The 21,074-nt window shown below is 37.9% G+C and overlaps 2 protein-coding genes across 2 annotated transcripts; both read right to left on the bottom strand.

The window, feature by feature from the left end:
- Positions 1-359: 359 nt before the first annotated feature.
- nuak1a (NUAK family, SNF1-like kinase, 1a) lies at positions 360-13,133 on the bottom strand. The gene is made up of 7 exons (XM_039668106.2): positions 12,565-13,133; positions 8,418-8,538; positions 6,832-6,983; positions 5,179-5,244; positions 4,986-5,105; positions 3,554-3,686; positions 360-3,448 (listed from the first exon to the last, which is right to left on the bottom strand). Exons 1-7 carry the CDS (start codon positions 12,796-12,798, stop codon positions 2,415-2,417), a joined length of 1,860 nt encoding a protein of 619 aa, XP_039524040.2. The 5' UTR covers positions 12,799-13,133; the 3' UTR covers positions 360-2,414.
- A 4,167-nt stretch (positions 13,134-17,300) lies between these two features.
- prl2 (prolactin 2) lies at positions 17,301-20,326 on the bottom strand. Its single transcript, XM_039668107.2, has 5 exons — positions 20,205-20,326; positions 19,872-20,050; positions 19,170-19,277; positions 18,644-18,823; positions 17,301-17,852 (listed from the first exon to the last, which is right to left on the bottom strand). Exons 1-5 carry the CDS (start codon positions 20,224-20,226, stop codon positions 17,661-17,663), a joined length of 681 nt encoding a protein of 226 aa, XP_039524041.2. The 5' UTR covers positions 20,227-20,326; the 3' UTR covers positions 17,301-17,660.
- Between the last annotated feature and the right edge of the window lie 748 nt (positions 20,327-21,074).

The following is a 21,074-nucleotide window of genomic DNA, read 5'->3' as shown; positions in this document are numbered from 1 at the left end:
AATTATTTTTGATTGCATGTACAGTATGTGAGGGATTTGGCTGTTTTGGAAAAGGTCACGTGAGAAGTAAATGCATTACTTTGAGAAATGTGTGCTTGTGTTGCACTGTGATCATGCGGGCTTATGAACAAACAACAAGAAATGTATTTGTCCGGACACAACAAGGTCAGTGTGTGTAGGCTATATATATATATATATATATATATGTATATATATGTATATTTATATACACACATTTATTTTTTTATGACACTGATCCTGGAACAGCTGGTTGGTTGGGTGAGGCTCTAAACTTTTATGGGTACTTTGTGTTCTTCATTTAATGAAGTGATTGGAGATACACACACACACACGTGGTATTTAGATCGAGACATTTATTAAAAGAAGTGACTGTTTTGCACTGAGCACAAACAGCACAGTACGGCTTAATACACCACCTAACTGTGCGCATAACAAACCATACAGACAATCTTTAAAAAACAATGTCACAAATTATTTAAACTGAGAATAACTTTAACATTTTAGGACAATCTTATGTCAATGAAGGCACAAATCAAGACAATCGTAAGTCAAAGTTGAAAAAAAAAATGGTACAGAATAACAAATAGCCATGACAATGTACAATAATACAATACACATTAAATAACACAATTTAAATATGTAGTATATCCAGTCAAGTTTTCTAAATGGCCTATAACAGATATCCTGTAGGATACAATTATTTTTCCAGTTAATGTTATATATGTAAATGGTTATACTGTACTTCATATAAAACTGCAACATTGATACTTAGGTTGAAAGAAATGCCTTGAATATCTTAACACTTAAGATTTTAATATTAAGCACATAGTTTAAAGCTGTTGTTCATACTTAACCTGCAGTAAGAATGCCTCAAGAAACCAATATTTTGAAATTAAGCTTGTGTGAGCAAGTGTAGAAATTAAACAACCAATTACAACCAAAAACAAACAAGAAAATAGAGGGAAAATGGCATGTTATATGTTCAGTTTATCTTGGCATGCCATTGAATGTTGAACAACAACAAAAAAAAAAAACACATGCACAATATAATACTTCCTGAAGATTTTACAGTTCAAAAAGCGACCTTTTGATTCCCATTTTTTAAAAGAAACCTTTTTATTCTTAATCTTTGTTTTCATAATCTACTCCCTTCAATATGTCTTTTAACACTCCACCTTATGAAAAGAACAGTCTGACATCTCTTTTCCTGTCTTAAATGCCATGTGTTGTTGAAATGCAGGTCATTTCTGGACCACAACTACACCATAGGTCAAAACTTGTCCTTCCACACTTTCATGCTTCAGGGGGCTCATATAATTGTGTGTGTGTGTGTGTGTGTCACACACACGCTTGTAATAGAGAATGAGAATGTATGGTATCATAACACTGATACAACCTTTGCCCTTTCATATGCTTTGTGTTCCACTAGTTGCTCACTAACTGTTCTCAGAGATATGTCAACATTTGCAATGCAATGCAACATTTGCAAAAAAAAAAAAAAAAAGTAAGTACCATGGTAAAGTGATGGCATCAAATTATAATATGGTACTTTGATATGACCTAGTATAAAATGATCATTATACTCTTGTTTATAGTATTTTAGGGCTGCCTAAATTAACTGGTAGTTTTATACTAACAGAGGGTTTCAAGAATACCATTGTAGTACCGTAGTACCTTTTGTTACTTTTTGTAAATGTTGTCAAAACACTATGTTCTTTTTCAGTTGCACTTCATTTTACAGTACGCGTACTAAGAAAGTACTAAAAGGTAACTAAATGGGTTAAGGTTAGGTTTAAGGGTTAGTACCTAATTAATACCCAGTTATTGTAATTACTATGATAAGTACATAGTATGTACTGTATATAGGAAACAGGACTGTAAAATATAGTGCTACTATTATTTATGTATAAATAACAGTAACCCTTCCAAATTCGTAGTCTTGGCTTCTCAAGTCTTAGCATCACTGATGGACTGTTGTGCATTTACATCACTGAAATTGCTGGTATTATACAATGATAATATATTATACATATTTTCAGATGGCCTTTATCTAACACCTGTATCAATGAAAACACTCTCCCAAGGACTATGAAATGGCCTTGGCATTTTCAAATGGCCAAAACACCAATGACAGATAAATAACTTAAATAACACGGTCCCAGCTCTCATGAACATTACATGCTGCTGCAGAACAGCCGCTTTAAAGTGCTTCCGTTGTTCCCCCTCAACTGTCGAGTTTAAAACGAGAATATCATGAGAAATGCTCATCAACACGAGTTGGTGAATGGAGATTTGAAATGTCCCGCTTCTCGACCTGTAAACGTTTACGTAGTAGCACTGTGAAGAGAAGGACAAGCTGGGAATCCTTTACTCTTCTGCTTTTTTGTCCAAGTCTAGCTCAACTGGCTGCTGATGTCCAGGGCTTTCTGGTACACCTGGGTAACATCATCCAGATCGGCCAGCAAGGAGAAGCTGCCGTTGTCTCCAGGGGATCCGGGAGGGCTTCGCGCACCCTTTCCGCTGGGAAGGGGCGCAACCGTCTGAAGGCCCCTGTATCCAGCCATCTGCAGCAAGTCTTCGGCAGACAGTGAGCCACGGATGTTGGGCTTGGGAGAGGTGGGGGGCCAGTCCAAGCCCATGCTGGAGAGACCCGTCTCCTCGTACACAATGCTAGAGGGTCTGCTTTGGCTCCGTGAGAGGGTTGAGTCAGCCGGGACCTCCCCATGGATCCCCACCGCATTGTGTGTGGAATATTTCCCATTACGCTTCAGTATTCCTTTCCTCCCGACAGACCGTTTGGTGGGTGAGCTGTTAGGAGGCTGCACGGTAGCGCCGCCTAACAGTTCTGAGGACTCGCTGCGTTCTGGTGAGGAGTAATAGCCGGACTCGCGCTGCTGATTGTTCTTCAGAATGCCTTTCTTAGGTAACATGGACACCATTTTGGCTGGCGAGCCACCCAGAGTGTCCTCTCGCTCCGGACTCGAACCGGACTCAACGTCTAGGTAGCAAATGGACCGTCTGAGCTCTAGTTCACACAGACTCTGAGATCGTTGGTCTCCACTGGTCGCCCGAGTTTTCAGAATGCTCTTTGGTCTCTTGAGGCCCGGCTTCTCCTCTGCTACACCCCACATTCCAATATCGTTCTCCTTCGTGGACTTTCTCAAACGCCGGGCCGGTGTCAAGGCTGTGTTAGTGACATTAGTGTTACCAGGCTCTGGGCGCTGGGGTTTTCCAGGACGGACCTCGGTGCGGTTCTGCCAGTCAATGAAGCGGGCAAGCATGGGGGAGCTGTTTTCCCTTTGTGTTTGGCAGTCGCACACAGTGGACTTCCAGCCCCAGTTCACCCACCAGTGATTTGCAATGTCCTCGATTGTAGCCCTGCGCTCTGGATTAACCATCAACATCCAGCGGATCAAACCACGAGCATCTGAATAAGACAGAGATTTGAACTCGGTCAGGAAACTTTGGGTTCAGTAGGGAGATTTCATTTGGGTTCAGACAACTTTGAAATGTCTGTAGAGAAGACGCATACCTGATGACTGTGGCGGTTCCCTGTACTCTCCATTGCTGATCTGGCGAATGAGTCTATGGTGGTCTCCTCCGTCGAAGGGCATTGTTCCGTAAACAAGAGTGTAGAGTAACACGCCCAGCGCCCAACTGTCAACCTGTCAAAACAACACCACATTGGTAAATTGGTCCACTGGGAGATAGAGTTTTGGAAAATGGTTTATGGAACATTTTCAATTAAATTTGCATTGCATTTGTTATTTCTTACAGTTTTGTTTGGTTTGTTTTTGTCTATAGACTAAATATTTTTTTCATCATGTCATACTGATTTCATTTTACTATGGAAATAAAAATACTACTTTAGTTTATGAGTTACATAACAAACTATTACATAATAAACATGTCATATTTGTATCAACATTGCCAAATGATCATCATGACACTTAAAAAAAATGTATATATTTAATGGCTTCACAGACTGCTTGACCTTTTGTACAAGTTGAACACATGTCAGTGAGAACTCGTCGTCATTTAGCAACAGATTCTGGAATTTTATTTTCCTGTCTGGGCCATAAAGTTAACTCCACCTATATTTATGAACATTTAATCAAGCTGTCATTGTACACCTAAAATGTATGAGAACAATAGGTAATCTCACATATATCTTTGCAGTAACTGCCATCATAATTCCTGCTCGTTATTTAATAATTTCTCGTGCCTGACCTCGTCTGATCCCTTCTCCACCTCTGCTGATTAGCCATGAGGAATGAGGAGGTATCGAGGGAAACAATGGCTGATTGCAGTGCAGGAAGCGTCCACTCCCCTAACTCCAGACCTATCTGACCCTGAGTAGATGTGAGGAGCTCTGTGATTGTTGGCCCTGATCCACTGATCTCTGACCAGCGGGAAGAATGCTGCCTTTCCCATGGTCTGGAGTTATGTAAGGATGATTGAGGGACCAGGGGGATCACTGAATGATTGAATGTCCAGAGGCTTTTAGAGTTGTGCATGTGTCATCATCATTCAATAAAACCAAAAATATTATGGGAATTGTGATATATTCCTGTGTTCTAGACAGGCTTAGGGTTTGGCAATTGTGAAGGGGGTGTAAAATGCTTGATATCCTGAAAATAGCTTTGAGATTAGTTGTCATTCTTTTTGGCAGTCTTTGTTTCTCATTGGATTGGATGTTTGGTGCGCTGACTGACTTGTGTGGAATGATTCCTGTGTGGGAAGTGACTAAGTTTGGAGTGTGTTGGGATTTGGAATGACGGGCGGGGGTGGTTTCAAACACTTTCTCTTTCTCTTTGTTATCTGTGTTTTGTTCTCTCTTATCTTTTCAGACAGGAAGTATGTGATTGTGTTTCCTAGCCTACATTTTTTAAAGGTGAAAAATGAAGGCCTCTTAAATGGCACTACATAGTTGCATAACTGGAGAATTTTAGTTCACAATGTACCTCTGGACCTTTATATGGTCGTCCGTTCACGATCTCAGGGGAGGCATAGAGCGGGCTGCCGCAGAACGTTTGAAGAAGCTTGTCCTTGTGGTAGAGGTTGGACAAACCGAAATCTGCAATCTGGAAGGCAAGAGAGAATCAGAACAGGCCAATCTTGTGAGTAATAAATCACTGGAAGAAAATTATAACATACCTTAATGTTACCGTTGTCATCTAGGAGAATGTTTTCCAGCTTGAGATCTCGGTGCACTACTCCGCTCTGTAAGACATCAAAAAAATTGATATTCGATCAACGTTTTGTAATATTTGATGACCTAATGTTTTAATTTACAGTGATTTTAGGGAAGGAAAAAGTTCCCATTATCCGGTATCATAACCCGAATGTCAAAATAGCCTGGTCTTTGAATCACCTCCCCCATTTTTGTGACGACCTCCTGGCTCTCCCTGATCAAAAGGGCTGAGCTGGAATCCCCCAGCTGAGTTGATGACATCATCAGCCCAGCTGTAAAGGAACAAAGGCCAAACCCACTCTAAATTCCCCCAGGACGCTTCACTTTCCAGCTGACACAGCCCTGGGTACCGGCCCAACCCTTTGTGCTGATCTAGGAACAGCATCTTCAGCTTTAATACTACCTTTAAACTCTGTAAAACTAGAAAAATATGCACTAAAGTGTGAAATAAAGAAACGACAATTAAGAAATATTGGCTGGATCACTATTGGCTTGGCACCAGGACCGAAGAGCACAGCTGCTCTCTGGCTCCACAATCTTTCGTATGGAGGCATTCTTGGAAGTTGAGTTTATCCCTCGCATATCACGACAAGTCCTCCTTCATAGAGTAAATCATTTTATTTACTCTATAGAGAGCTCATGTGTGAATCATGTCGATTGTGAACATTGCACAGATGTCAGTTGTTTAGTTTGAGAGGCTTCATTTAAGGTATGAGACACGCTGTGCTATAGGAAGTGTAGTTGTAGCACTGCGTGCTGTACTTAACGGTTAAAGGCGTGACTTGCAGTAGAGCCTATTTACAATATCCTTGCTGGAAAAAAAAAACACTTAAAATCAGCTTAAGCTAGTAAGCTGCTCTTAGCTAGTTAAATCTGATCTCCCAACCAGTTAAATATGGTCTCCCATCCTGGTCTTCAGTTGTGGCCAAGCTGTTGTTTAGCTGGGTGACCAGCCTAACCAGCTGAATAGTACAAAATTCCCTTTAAAACCAGCCAAAAGACTTGCTTAAACAGGTTGGAAGACAAACTAAGACCAACAAACCAGCTTAGGCTGTTTGTTTTTTGTTAGTTTCTGTCTTTTTTTTTATTCGTTTTATTTGTTTTATTAAGCAGGTAATGAAAGCAACTTAATTGCTTTTGTAAAAAATATTTTACATGAATTAAAGTGCTAAAGACACATTTTTGATCATTTCTTTTTGTTATCGAGTTCATTCAAGATAATCCAACAACTAGAATTTTTCATCTAATTAGCATCCAGGGCCGAAACTTGACGTTTTATACTTTAGGCAATAATGTCATACATAATACTGAAACACTTCAGTGAATAATTATTATGCACTTCAGTTTGCTCTCTGCTAACATATCTTGCACTGAGATTACAAGAAAGGGTGTAAAAATGTACATTTATCTACATTTAAAGGGTTGAAATACATGAGAAGATTAAATGTCTATCATTCACTCACCCTCATGTCATTCCAAAACAGTATCACTGTTTTCATTTTTAATCATTTTATTTTATGGAAGAAAGAACGCCATGCAGAACAACACGCGGATCATGAGTAAACGGGTCATTTTTCTCACCCCACAGATATGATGTTTGTGGGCTCTTTCCTCACCTTGTGGCAGTAATGGACAGCAGAGACGATCTGTCTGAAGAAGTGTCTCGTCTCCCTTTCACCGAGCCTTCGGCGCTCACTGATGTATTCGTACAGCTCGCCCTTACTGGCATATTCCATCACGATCACAATCTTATCCTTATTCTCGAAAACTGCGAATAGACAAAGAAGCAAAGTAAACACAACAGCACTTTATTACATTACACAACATCAATGCATTATGCATGTTAAAGGGACGGCGCATGGAAATGAAAATAGCATATTTCCATTAAGTCCCACTTACTAACTAAAGCTCTCTATCATTGACATTAACTGTTTGGCTCAAGTTTTTGTTGGGCCGCTGCCAGATGCTGTATGTAGGAGTCAAAATCGCCAGCGAGTCTGGCTTTAGTCAGGGTCATGGCGATTAGGAGCTGTCTTTGCGAGCGGGACCACAACTGTTAACAGGTGTTAAGTGCAGACAGGAAGTGAGATTTGGTGTGCGTGAGCATTCCCGTTCCAAGAAAAGGTACGTGTTTTGCAAAACAATGTATTCTTAGTAGCAGCTCGTAGATTAATAGCTATCATTTAAGCCAATCAGAGAAGTGTTTCTCTTGAGAACCTGATGGAAAAATTGGAGCTCAGCAAATCTTTGTTTTTATTTTCACAGGGGAGTGAAGCCGTTCCTCCATTGAGATCCTCTTCCACCTTCTGCTGATACAGCGAGAGAATCTCCATAGTGACCCTTCATTGTTTAGCGCCCGGAGGCTGGTCGTCACAGCGATGGTCAGTGGACCGAATAGAGGATGAAGAATCCTGCTGATCAAGTGAGTTTCCTTCCACTTTCAACAACAAACAAAATGTGTATGTGGATACCTTTTGACTGTCTAGGTCAGGACTAACCGAGGTTGTGAGAATAACAAGTTAAGTTCACGTTCAAGACACTGAACTCAATCCCAGGCCAGCGCTGAGTAATTACCTCTCTCAGCTAATCCGTATTAGACACAGAAGACTGAGCGTGCTCCGTTTTGGCACCGGCTCTCAGACCTATCCAGGGTCAGTAATAATGACCCCTGGCTGAGAGCGAGGCATGAGTCCACAGCCGTGGCGTCTCCCTCTGTCAGTGTGGAGATAAAGCAGCTTTGTCAAGTCTTTGTTTTGAGTATCCCGCTCAAGGCGTGCTGCGCTTGGGGCCTGATTTGATGGGTTTTTTGATTTATGTTCTGTTCTGAGAGGCACAGCTACATGCGTGGGACATTTTTAAACATGCTGATTGCAGCAGGACTGTAATAGCCTCGATGCATCCGCTTCATCTCCATTAGAGAGTCTACACCCCCAACAATATTGTTGCCTGGTCAACACCCTTGGGCTTAGCAGGGTGCGGTCAGATCGCATAAATAAAACTTGAGGGTAACGGATCTTTGGCAAAAGATGATTGGCAGTTGAGAAAAACCGCACGTTTTGCAGCAACGGGTGTGGAGTTTACACTCGCTGAGAGTTAAAGGGATTTTAAGATTTTGATCCATTCAGACAACTGTGCTCTGTTTTCTGAATACGTATGAGGTATGTTGTCTCAGTTAGATTTGAGTATGAAAGACTAGGCCTACCTTCGTATATAGAGATGATGTGTGGATGGCGGAGAGAAGACATGATTTCGATCTCTCTGCGGATGTGCACCATGTCTTGTTCGTCTTTAATCTTCTCCTTACGGATGGATTTTATCGCCACCTGAGAACCAACACACAATATTAAAATCAACTATGAATACTATTTGTAGCAAGCTTACATTTAGTTCAAAGTGATTCTTTTGATTGGAGTAAACAGAAAATATTGATTATTTCTGGTTTAGGAGCTCAGTTTGATTGAGCAATATTGATGAAGACATGGGTGAATGATTTTTGTGTTGCAGTGACATCCTGGCCTGGGGGTTCATAGAAACAGAAGAGCTTACTCCCTTTCATGGTTCATAGGAAAAGTATTTCCTGTCATAGTCAGTCAGTTGACCCACATATTAACTGAACAAACCAGTCTAGTTAGTAGTAGTCTTTTTATTTACCCTGCAAAGGAATTGTTCATGATGGGTTTGAACATGGACATTTTTTCACAAATGGACAAACAAATGGACTAGGCTGCCTTTATTTGGTCAAAAATACAGTGAAACTGTTATAAAACCGTTTACTGTTTTTATATATAGCCTATATATATATTATTCCTGGAGTGGCAAAGATAAATGTCTTCAGTGTCGCACGATCCTTCAGAAATCAATCAATTCTTTCTGAAAAAAAAGACAACTTTTGAACAGCGGTTCAAGAAAAGATATACTGTAAATCACATAAATCGTTTTTGATTCCTAAGAAAGCATTGCACACTGTTACAAGTACTATTTTTCTTTGCAGGTACTAAAGAGATGTTGAGATTATGGGTCTAGATCTGCTGTGAGCAGCCCTAACCTTGAGCAAAAATGGGTTTCTCTGAAGGTGAATGGCTTTTTCGGGAGAAGGCGCACCATGGGAGTTATTTTTAAATGTCCCATTTAGAAAGCTCCCAAACCGGCTCTATCACAGAGATGTGTCTGCGCTCAAAAGTCTGCTTTCAAAGAACCTATTTTTGTTAACATTTTTTTTGTTAGCTATATATATATATATATATATATATATATACATACACCGCATATATGTATAATATGTGTGTGTGCTTGAGGATGCTGAGAAGATTTCTGCCGTACTAAAGTCTGAGTGGTCATGAGGTGGGATTAAAAGTTGCAGGAAGTTTGCAGCCTGTTCCTCCACTGACTCATAAAACACTCAGAAGGGGAAGTGGTGCTGACAGAGCTGACTTCCTGTCCACCCAGTGTTCACGGCACCGATAAACTGCCACCCCAAGCCTTTTAGGGACAAAATGAAAAACGTCTGAGCAGGGTGTGCATGCAATGTATTGTTTTCTTGTCTAAAGATATCTGCAATGCATGCATAGCATGTTACCTTATCAGTGACTTATGTAACACTCATACTTGGATATGTCTGGTTTCAGTCTGGTGTTTGTCACTAAAATGGTGAATGGTTTAAAGAGACTAAGATAGAGCCAGAAACAGTGTGCGTGTGTGTACCCAATGTGTGTTAAAAGCCACTTCAGGACATTATAATGTGATGTAATGTCTTCTCCTCTCAAATTTATAAACAATTACAGTGAAAGCAAAAACTCATTAAAATTGCATGGCAGCAGATGGGTGTGCAGGTGATTCTTTGTCCGTGCTGAAGCAAGCGCACATGGTTGAGTGGTATTGTTTCCCTGCCTGTGGCTACAGATCATTAAGCCAACTTGTGTTTGATGCCTATGCCAGCTGGCTGTAGTCTTTGCTCTTCTCTAACCCCTGGCTATAACTGAAGCCTTCTCATTGTCTCTCAGAGATAGACCAGGCCATTGTCGAAGTCTCACACAACAGCTGTGTTGTTTTACCTGTCCGCCGTTTAAGGGGAAAAGGGAGCACCTTTACTCACCGGAGCACTCGTGCGGAGCAATGCGTCATAGAGAATTGAACACAATGAATGAGCAAAAAAAGAAAGCATGTCATCACATTTGTTGTTTCTTTCCACCTTCCGCTTCCATCTTTCTACCTTTACAAACATACACTGTCAGTTTCCTTTCAATTAAAACAAATATTTTTAGAATGTTAAGTACCTCATACCATAGCATAACCTTTTAAGGTTTCTTTGTGACTGTCGATTCAAAAAGGTTGTGCTGCTTAATATTGTTGTGGACACTATGATAATTTTTTTCAGAATAGTAAGGTCAAAAAGAACAGCATTATATATATATATATATGAAGAGTTCAGATGCAAAAGCCTCTAAATGCCATTTGAAATTTTCTTCTTTAATGATGATTTTTATCAAACTTGTATATTTAAGTTGAGTAATTTCACTTAAATAACAATTAATAGGTAATTATCATTGCCATTTAAGTGAAATCACTGAACTTAAATATACAAGTTTGATAAAAATTATCATTTTAGAAGAAAATTTCAAATGGCACTTAGAGGCTTTTGCTTCTGAACTCTTCATATATATATATATATATTATTATATTATTTTTTTTTTATTATTATTTATATATATTCTTTTTTTTTTTTTTGTAACTCATATTTGGTACAAAGTATTAATTTATTTTGGGGAAAAAAATCCAAACTTTTGAACAGTATTTAAAAAAAGATACATACTGTAAATCATATGAATCTTTTTTTTAATTTAAAGCATTGGCATACACCTATTTCAGTACTATTTTTCTTTGTGAGTTCTAAAGAGAGATGTTTATATACGGTGGCCGAGAGAGCTCACTATACAAGGTCTATCCTAGGCCTATTAAATTATATTAAATATTATATTAAACTTGTATTGAACATGTGCTAAGAATGCAATAAAGAAGCACATGCAAAGAGTAAGAATACTTATTCAGGTTTAATTCAGCCTACGATGATATAAAAACTTGCTTTCGCTTCTAGCGTGAGTCATGCATTCTTAAGATTCAACAATCAATCCATTCAGACAATAAGTGTGGACTGCGATTTTGTTTTGTCAGCTCTGCTAAATGTGTTTGAGTTTATGCATCTTTATCATCTACCTTGTCTACTTGTCTTTTTTTTTCGCCCTGAACACCCATTTAAACAACAAAGTTAACAAAGCAAATCACTGAAGCTCACTCTTTTTTGGTGGAGAAAGCTTTTTTAAATGCATATGTTGGAACATTATTTGCTGCTGCCAGAACCATCAGCACACAAACACTTATCTGCACCCTTCAGATTTAGCATTGGCCATCGACACAGAAAACACAACCCACTGTGTTGGTCTCCACAGAACCACACAATCTAATGTGTCCGTCTAGTCAGGCGGCGTTAATTCTGCGGAAAGGCTCATAAGTGGTTGCCTTATTGGGTTTCCCATGTCCCGGAGATGACTCTGAGAACATCCTCTGCACAAGCAGCTGTTGACATCAGGCCACATTTCTCTCGCCCACAGATCTGACCAATAGGTCCATATCTGCCCTACTCAAGATGCAGATCTGTCTCAGGATTAATGTGCTGACCTAGTTCCAAATCAGAAGTGTTTTTTTTTTTTTTTTTATCCTAGTTTTTCCAACTTATCTCGCTCTACAGATGTTATGCATTTCTTAGTGAAGTCCAGAGTGATGTAAAGGAGCTTAGGTTACTTGCGACATAAACATACCTCTCATGCTTCGGAACCTTTGACCTGCTCAACTCCTATGACCTAAATGATCTGACCCCGGTTATTGAGGGACGGAAGACAGCACTTGCCCGGTGAAATTGTGCATGTAATGACGGCTATTAGAGGCGAATTTACTTTCACCAACAATTTAAGGGAATGTTTGATTAAGTCAACTGATATACAAGAAGAAGAATATAGTGAAACCCACACAGTTTCTCCAATAAGACAAAAATAGATCTTTTTAATATCTCTGTTCTACAATAGTTTAAACAATGACCTTTTCTTGTCTCTGGCTTTCTCTATGAGGGGGGAAAACACCATCATATGTAGGCTATCAACATTTAGACTTCAACATTCAGATTTGCCAAGTCACCAAGACCAAATGACCTGGTTCTTCAGCTTTTATTGCTCCAGCTTATTTATCTCAAAGAATTTTAATAGAAACATCTGAAACATATTTGAAACCCTTTTGAGAACTGCACTGGGTTTCCAGAGCTAGGTCATTTTTCAGCCTTTTATGCATGTTTGTCAACTCACCACTCGTCCAGTGTGCCTCTCTATGGCTTTTTTCACTTTTCCATATGTCCCTCTCCCGAGGGTCTCGAGCAGCTCGTAACGGTGCTTCAGGTTGTGTTTGTGGTGATGTTTCTTCACGCTGGACCCTCTCCTTGAACCGAAAGAAGCTGGCATCTCTCCTCCTGGATAGTCCACCGGTAGAAGCTCACTTTCATTCGCTCCATTACTCCCTAACTGGGACGATTCCGTCTCCATGGTTTCCTTAGCGACGTGTCCAGATGCTCGATAAATCTTAAGATCGCAGCTGAGACGCTGTAGAAAGTCCCAAATATCCCGAACTCAGTGTCCAGTCGTTATTTAAGCTGATGAATGAGGTCGGGGTTTTTTGTGGGGGGGTGTCGTCTAAGGAGATCGACCCGTCATTCATTCATAGGTGAAGAAGTGTTCAGGGCTCTCGTGTTGGGATGCGCTCGTCTCGTCTCTGTCAGCTCAAATAAGCGCAAGCGGACTCCATGCTTTCCCGTCCATCCCACTACCGGCGCGTGTTTCTCCTCCCCTACTTTTCCCCTTTCTCCAGAGTAAAGACTATGGGAATAAAGAATCCAGTCTGGATGAAGCCGGAGGCGGAGTTATGATAGCAGGTCTCTCTCTCTCTCTCTCTCTCTCTCTCTCTCTCTCTCTCTCTCTCTCTCTCTCTCTCTCTCTCTCTCTCTCTCTCTCTCTCTCTCTCTCTGTCCTAAAAGAATAATGGCGTAATGGAGAACACTTAACTTTATTTTGTTAGGTTTGGTCAGTCCTTTCCTTTCATCACTCTCTCTCTCACTTATTATTTAATTTAATGTACTTTAGGCTATTGGCAACACGAAAGCATCTCCAGTCGCATATAGCTAATGTCGGCTATTCCTGTGCTCTGCAGTAATAATTACAATTTTAATAAAAATAATCACTGTATAACAGTAAATAAAAATATGGCAGGCGATGAAGATGACTAAACTTTTATAGCTAATGAGCATAATTTCGGTATCAGAAAGCTTTATTTGCACTAGTATGGCTTTTCAAATGAAGAATCTCTTGTTTGTATTTCCTTGACTATACATGGTATCATATCATGAATGTCTGGTTATACCTGTATGTTATACACATAAGTCCAGTGTTTGTTTTTGTTTGTGTTGTGTTCCTAAACTTTAGTCATGCTCTCAGGACAGTAAGCTGTAGAAAAATATGGCTCAACAGTGCCCTCTAGCAATAGCACTAAATTTGTGCAACTGTCATAAAACCTACTGGGATCATTGGCAAGTGCTGCCATCATATGGAGGACATAAAGTAGCACTAAAATATTGTGTGTTCAGAAATTGTTTCGGGTAACTGATTACATGTAATCTGGATTACTTAATCAGATTCCAAAAAAATAAGTTGGCCTATACTTGCAACTAGATTATATTGAGTTTTAAATACTTGACTGCAGTTACAATGTTATTACATTGATTATATGATAACATGTTATTCTCACAATGGCTTTCAGGTTTGTGGAATGTCTTCTGGGTGTGTGGAATTAAACACACTTGACCTGCCACTATGTTCCTCTGAAAACTGAGACCCAACACACAATTTTCGCAACATTTCAACATTATAAATGTAATCAACACATTCATTATTGAATTATCACTTAGTGTGTCATTTAATCATATATTATCTTTGGAAGACTTTTGTCTTTCAAACACATTAAAATGTGCAAATTCATGTAATTTCATATTTACATGCAATGCTGGGATTCCCTGACTTTTTTGTCCGCGCTGAACCTCTTTGATCTAATATATTTTCTTGAATTACCCCTTGAGATATTACGTTAAGAGGTTATGTCAATATAATAATTAAGTCAATAGTAATAATACTGTAAATAATACAATTAAGTTCATTGTTCTCTGATGTCAGTTAATTGTCACATGCAGCTAAACAAATAAAATATTTAATCTTTTTTTAGTGTTTTATTTTCAAATAATATACAGTAATTACATTTTTATGATTTAATTAATAGCTTTTCATTAAACTCGCAACCCCCTGCATGCAGTTCCATCATGAACCTCATTTCTGGGAAACCCTGCAGTAATGTAATATGTAATTCACTTCATGTTGATTTGATAACAAAGAATGTAATTTATTTACTTTCTCTTTGTATTTTTATATCAATATGGTACAATATTATCCAATTTAAAGTGAAAACAAATTTAGATCAAAAGTAATAAAAAAAAGTGTAACGGATTACATTACTTACTACATTTTTGTCAATTTGGTATCAGTAACTGACTAAAATTCATAAGTAATTATCTTCCCAGTTCTGATTGTCCATTCTGGATGCTAAACTAATGCGTAGAATATTCAAGTTTGTTTATTTTATATATTGATGAGACAGTATATCTGTACTCTGCCCTATTATTAAAAATAGTAAGTGTAACAGAAGACGTTTTCAAATAAACTAACCTTCAAACAGTAGTATGATATATTTGTTATCATATGACCTTACTGTATTTGTGTCATGACCTCATCCATCTGCAACCAAATAATAGCAAGTAGCACATTATGTCTGTGATGTAACTGTAGCCTATTGCCATCTAGAAAAAAAAAAAGCATTTGATATGTCCTGAGGTATGAATGATGTAAGAATGATGCATAACTATATCATTTTAAATCTAAGAATAGAAAAAATACAGATCAGCAAATCTGTCTGTCTGATGTCCAGAAACAGCTGGAGCGTGTGTGTGTGTGTGTGTGTTGCTGATGCCTGTGCATGTGCATTGTGCAAAGCTCACCCGTTTCCGGATGACGAGGTGCTCAGGTCTCGTCTGTGTCTGTTACACGTGACTCAGTGACTCAGGGGTCTGTGGGACAAAGGCCAAAGCACAGTTTCCTTTTAAGGGTTAGGCCACTTCCTACAATAATGACGCTGGTATTGGATATATAAAATATTTAACATCCAGATTTAATTTGAAAACATAATTAAAACAATTGGCTAATAAAAATAAATTTAAAAAAAAGTTATCCTTTGTTACCCTCCTAAAACTGTATTATGAAATCGTGAGACCCAATGTGAAGCTGCTATCTTTTTGTGAACATATTGACATTTTTGGGTTTATTATACACTCTTAGACAAAATGGTTCATTGGGGTTCTATATATGATGAAGCATAGGGTCCTTTACTCTTTTATGCTAAAAAAGGTTCTATAATGACAAAAAAGGTTCTTTATAGGCTATTATTCATTCATATATTACATTATTCTGCAACATTTTGTAGTTGTAATTAAATTATTGTTTATTAAACTGTTGTAACAATATCACATTTTAATCATGCAGATTCTTGGAGGAGAAAAACTGAAATGGCACTCTTCGTGTGATATTGATTATTACTTTTTTCCAGCAAAGATGCATTAAATTGATCAAAAGTTACAGTATGGACATTTATAATGTTACAAAAGATTTCTATTTAAAAAAAAAATGCTGTTTAATTCATCAAAAATTCTGAAAAAAAAATATCATGGCATCCAAAAAATAAATAAATAAATAAATCTCTAGAGTCACAATCTATAGAGTCACAGTACATTCAGCAACCATGATTATTTGTAATCATGCAGATATGAATAATGTCACATGAGCGAATGACCCCCAAAGTCTTCTAACGATCAAATGAGGACCTTTCTGTATGCCCTATATGTGGGGACCATACCCAAATACATTAAATCTCTATTACATTTCTATCCATACTCACCACAGCAAATCTTGCTTACCATATTGCTGTTGGCTATATGACTGTAAATCCCAGATTGCTCAGCTCTTAGGTTGATTCTGGTGGGTAACATATGATGAGCATCAGTCATCTCATCTGATTTTAGGAGCTGTCCATCAAAAAATAGCCCTGAATGCCAGAGGACAGTGATCCAATAAAGCATTTAGCCAACCAAGAAGATGAAAAGGGATCTAAACTATCAAGCAGGCTACACTTCAGAGCTGGAGGGTCTTTTTCATGCCTGATATTTATCTTTAATGCACTTTTTGTTTATTATACTGAGCAGAATTGTTGAAATGTGGATTCATATCTTCTGCCCCCTAGTGACAAACCAAACGTTAATAATTCTCTAAAAAATCTGTGGCATATGTGTACAAGTGTATGCACAGAATACCAATGTGGAACTTAATTCCATTTTCCAAAATATATATTTAGATATCTGTATAAAGTATCGATCAAAGCACATCGACTCCCTTAAAATGTACAACATGGACTTTCTTGTGTTCTTTTACAGATAATGCAGTTGCCAGATGAGACTATTGCACGGTTTCAAAGCTTGTTCCTCCTTGAACATGACAGCACACCTGATTCTGGTAAAATGCTAAAGTTCAGGCGGAAGCACTGGCCCCAGGCTGAGACTGAACTCTTAATCCGAGGTCTTTCTGTCCTACTGTATGAAGAGTAACTTGTCATTACATGCAGAGGGCAAACTAGAGACACACACTACTTCCATCCAGATTAGTCAAGACCAGATTTAATTTAATTTATGTATTTATTTACCCCAAAGCACTTGTAGTTTTGCCCTACCCAAATGAGTCATGAGTGAAATGTTTGCTCAGCACACTCTCTGCTTACAATGTTGTGTGTGTGTGTGTGAGTTGTATTGTGGGGCATGTGCTTGGAACATCATTTAAAGATGTTTAATTCTTATTCTTCAATAAATACAGTAAACATCGCGTCTGCTGAAGAATCTACTGTTTTATTTAAATTTTGTGTTGTCAGTTCATTCAGCGAAAAATGATGGATAAATTTTGAAAGCAAAAAAAAAAAAAAAAAAAAAAGAACGATTAAAATGAGCGTAACTGATGTGGAAATATAAATAGAAGGCATAGAAAAATATTTGAAAGAATGAATTGACTTCAGAGATCATTTCCAGTTAGAGGCGAAACAGAATTCCCCCCTCTCTTGCTGCGTACTATTTATGTTTTGATAATTATAGAAGTGAATTGGTTAGGAGAACTAGCAATTAATTGATGGTACAGAGTCAAACATGCTTGATAAGTGGGGACCAGCATGTGTAGTCCATTAGTGCAGGTGAAAGGGCCATGTTTTTTTTTTCCTAACAGTCATGCTCAGGTACGATTCTGCACTTAAGGATCTTTAGATAGTTCTGGACTTTGTTAGAATCACGGCGAAAGCAGTACAGGAGCTCGTAGTCACTCATGGCCTCTCCGCTGTCAGATATAGGAAGCATTGCTTCTGGTGCCGACAGACCCGTCACAGAGTTTCCAAGCATTCCCAGTACCCTCATCTGACAGAGGACGAGAGAGAAGCAATGAATGAATCACAGTGCTGCAGGCATCAGCAAAAGTTCATAAACTCTTTGTCAACTACTAACTGATTTTTTAAATATTTTATTTATTTTATGATATATGATTTTATTATATATATATATATATATATATATATGCAAATGTTGGTTAAGGTATTAAAATTATGCATGTTTAAATGTATATGTTACTATTTTTTCTTGCAATAACTTGAGTAAGGTTAAATGGTTAAGCCTGACAAATAGATACTTTGTTTAAAATAAATACTATGTGAAAATGAAATTATTCCAAATAATTTTTAGGAATGTATTTTTAATATTTTTTTTTTAGTAATTAGAAAAAAAAAATATTAGATACATTTCAATTAATAATTTAAAACAGTTCTATCATGGATGAAATGCTTATTATAATACTACGAATACATTGTTTTAACAGATTGTGTCAAAATGATTACATTGATTTAGCATTTTAGTTAGTGTACATTTAAAAAAAAGTTATCTCAGGTGTGACAAGCCTAAATTAAATAAAAAAAGTAAAAACAGTTAATTTTCATTAGTATTCATCAATGATAGTTGATCTGCTGTAGCATATCCAATGCTGTTTTGACAACAGAAATCATCTCTAATGCTTATAGTAAGAAATCCCAAAGTGCAAAACCCACTCACAATCACATGACACACACACACACACACTCTGGCCTTTATCATATACTCCTCTCCTGAACCTTCTTAATGCACTTCCGTTTCTTATTTCCTTCTTTGATGTGACTTACCTTTTCAGTGACTTTCTCCACCCCTTTCCTCAGCTCGTGGGCCATGTCACCCATCTCCAGGGCTTTGTTACTGCTGAAGCTGTTGAAGTCCTGCTGGTGAGCCATGCTCTGGTGCAGCTGGAACAGGGGGTCCTTCCATGCCAACAGCAATTTCAGAATCACTTCGGTTAACTCTTCACGCTGAGACACAAAATTTAAAACGTTTAAAGATTTACAGGTATGCATTGTTATTTCTCATTTCTACAGCTGAAACTGCATTGTAACAAATAATGAGGTTTAAGAGTTTGAGGAGATGGTTGCTGGGCAACTTAATTTAGCAGATGTGGCTTTAAGTACATTAATTGATGGGACAGTCCTCTTGGGACGGGCTGCGGTTAAGTGCTTTGCTCAAGGGCACAGAGGTGATACGACAGCAGTTGGATGAGAGAACAAGCATTGGCAGCATTCGATGTGATAAATACACTTTAGAGCTGAACTTGCAATTTGAATGTTTTTTAGGAAGGGTTTGTTTGGATGTTATACTCACAGCTAGTTTCTGTGCATTTTCTTTGCCATTAGGGGTCAGTATGTTGGATGTGTGACATTTGCGATATATCTTTCCGATGTGATTTTTGCTGGGCAGGAAATACTGTTCCTTTAAAGAAAAAAAAAATCATAGATTAGATTAGAGATTAAACATTAGAATAACTTTATTCATCATATTAGGCATTTTAAAATACAAATAATATAGATTTTTATTTACAATTCATTTAAAAGCTATTATGCATTTTCTTATGTATAATAAAATAGCTGAATCTTAAAATGTCTATTATTATTTCAATTAATACTTTATATTATTAGCAAAGAAAAGTTCATTTTGCTGTTGAGCTATATTATCATTCACTTTAAAATATTTTAAAAAGTCTGTTTTTATTTCAATTCATACTTAAGAGAATTTTATCTTTGTCAGATTGTAATTTGTATTTTTTTGTGTGTGCTATTTTTTTCCCCTTGTTTGAGATAACATTATTTACTTTAGTTTCAGGTAATAATCCTCCATATTTGCAAACCATACCATAAATTTGAAAATATGATCATGCTTATTCAATATATTGGATCAGAAATGTTAATTAAGCTATGCCACTGCGTTACAAAATGTAGAAATAAAACTTTACTTTACAACCTCCTTGCTACAATGAGAGTTGCATTAGAACAATTAGAAGTAGAAGAAAAGACAGATGCGACTCACAAACTCTGAGTGTAGATCGTTGGAGAGGCTGTGCATTTTGGCCGAGTGCTGAATGACCCTGTCGAAGAGATCGCCCAGGGACGGGACGTGGCATCCTGATGGCCCATTTGCGCAGATGGGTGCAGAGCCGACGCGGCCGTGAGGATCCAGGCACAGAAGTGCCACAAGTAGCACAGCCACTGCCGGCAGAGAAAGAGAAGGAGAGACAGAGTGCAGAGAAGCAGAGGGTTAGAGAAAATATAAGTTCCAGCGAGAAATGCATCCACAGATTTTATTTCTAACTGTGGGCTTCAGTCTCCTTGAATCAGAGCCTCTGTCACTTCATGGAAATACCTTGCTTCAGGCTCCTAGACATTCTGAGAGGAGAGGAGAGGTTGTGGAACAGCAAGGGGTCGGACTGCTATTTAAAGTGTCCAGAGTTTAGGTGCTGAGGGACGAATCTGCCCATTAAAGAGAAGGAAGGAACGAAGGGGGCGGGCATGAAAAGTATGCGTGCATGATGATGGCATGATTGTCATAGTCCATTGTGTCCGTTCCTTCAATCAGATGGTGACTAATGCCTCTTCCCCCCCCAGTCCCTGCAGGCTGCCTGCTTTGATTTTGCGTTCTTACCTCTTTAACCCTCTCTCTTTCCTGTCATCTGCCCCATCAGAGTAACCTGGGTGATTGGTGCTCTTGCCTTCTGACATCCTACATGACCCAAAACGCCAGTGAGTCGTGCACTTTAAATAGTCACGTTGAGAATAGATAGTTTGCAGAGCTCGACTGAGTTGACTTCCGAGTTTTTAATTAATTCAGTCTTTCTTGTCAGTGTTCAGTGATGCATTTGAATAATTCCAGATAATTGAAAATGGCACGGATTACAATAAATAGATTTTATTAATAGAAATAAGTTGCGTACGTTGTATGTCTTGCATTTCACAATTAAATGAAGTGGTTTCAAAAACCATGTAATATAATATAATATAATATAATATAATATAATATAATATAATATAATATAATATAATATAATATAATATAATATAATATAATATAATATAATATAATATGACATAATATGATTTAATATAATACAATACAATATTTGTATTCATACACATTCACTCTAAACAATGCTGAGTTGTTTTAACCCTAATTTGGGTAAAATATGAACAAACCCAAATGTAATTGAATTTTTTTGTAATTTAAAATTTTCAACTT

The sequence above is a fragment of the Pimephales promelas genome, chromosome 24 (genome assembly GCF_988280905.1).
Source record: "Pimephales promelas chromosome 24, fPimPro1.hap1.1, whole genome shotgun sequence".
NCBI classification, from domain to species: Eukaryota; Metazoa; Chordata; class Actinopteri; order Cypriniformes; family Leuciscidae; genus Pimephales; species Pimephales promelas.
This window is presented reverse-complemented; position numbering and strand designations above follow the sequence as displayed.

Excerpts from the sequence above, each read along its gene's own strand:
- nuak1a (XM_039668106.2), bottom strand. The coding sequence starts at position 12,798 with ATGGAGACGGAATCGTCCCAGTTAGGGAGTAATGGAGCGAATGAAAGT. Across the intron at positions 5,106-5,178 it reads ATGACAACGGTAACATTAAG|ATTGCAGATTTCGGTTTGTC; the intron begins GTATGTTATAAT and ends CTTGCCTTCCAG. Across the intron at positions 3,449-3,553 it reads GGAACCGCCACAGTCATCAG|ATGCTCGTGGTTTGATCCGC; the intron begins GTATGCGTCTTC and ends TGTCTTATTCAG.
- prl2 (XM_039668107.2), bottom strand. The coding sequence starts at position 20,226 with ATGTCTAGGAGCCTGAAGCAAG. Across the intron at positions 20,051-20,204 it reads GTCTAGGAGCCTGAAGCAAG|TGGCTGTGCTACTTGTGGCA; the intron begins GTATTTCCATGA and ends CTCTGCCGGCAG. Across the intron at positions 18,824-19,169 it reads AAAATGCACAGAAACTAGCT|CGTGAAGAGTTAACCGAAGT; the intron begins GTGAGTATAACA and ends TTTGTGTCTCAG.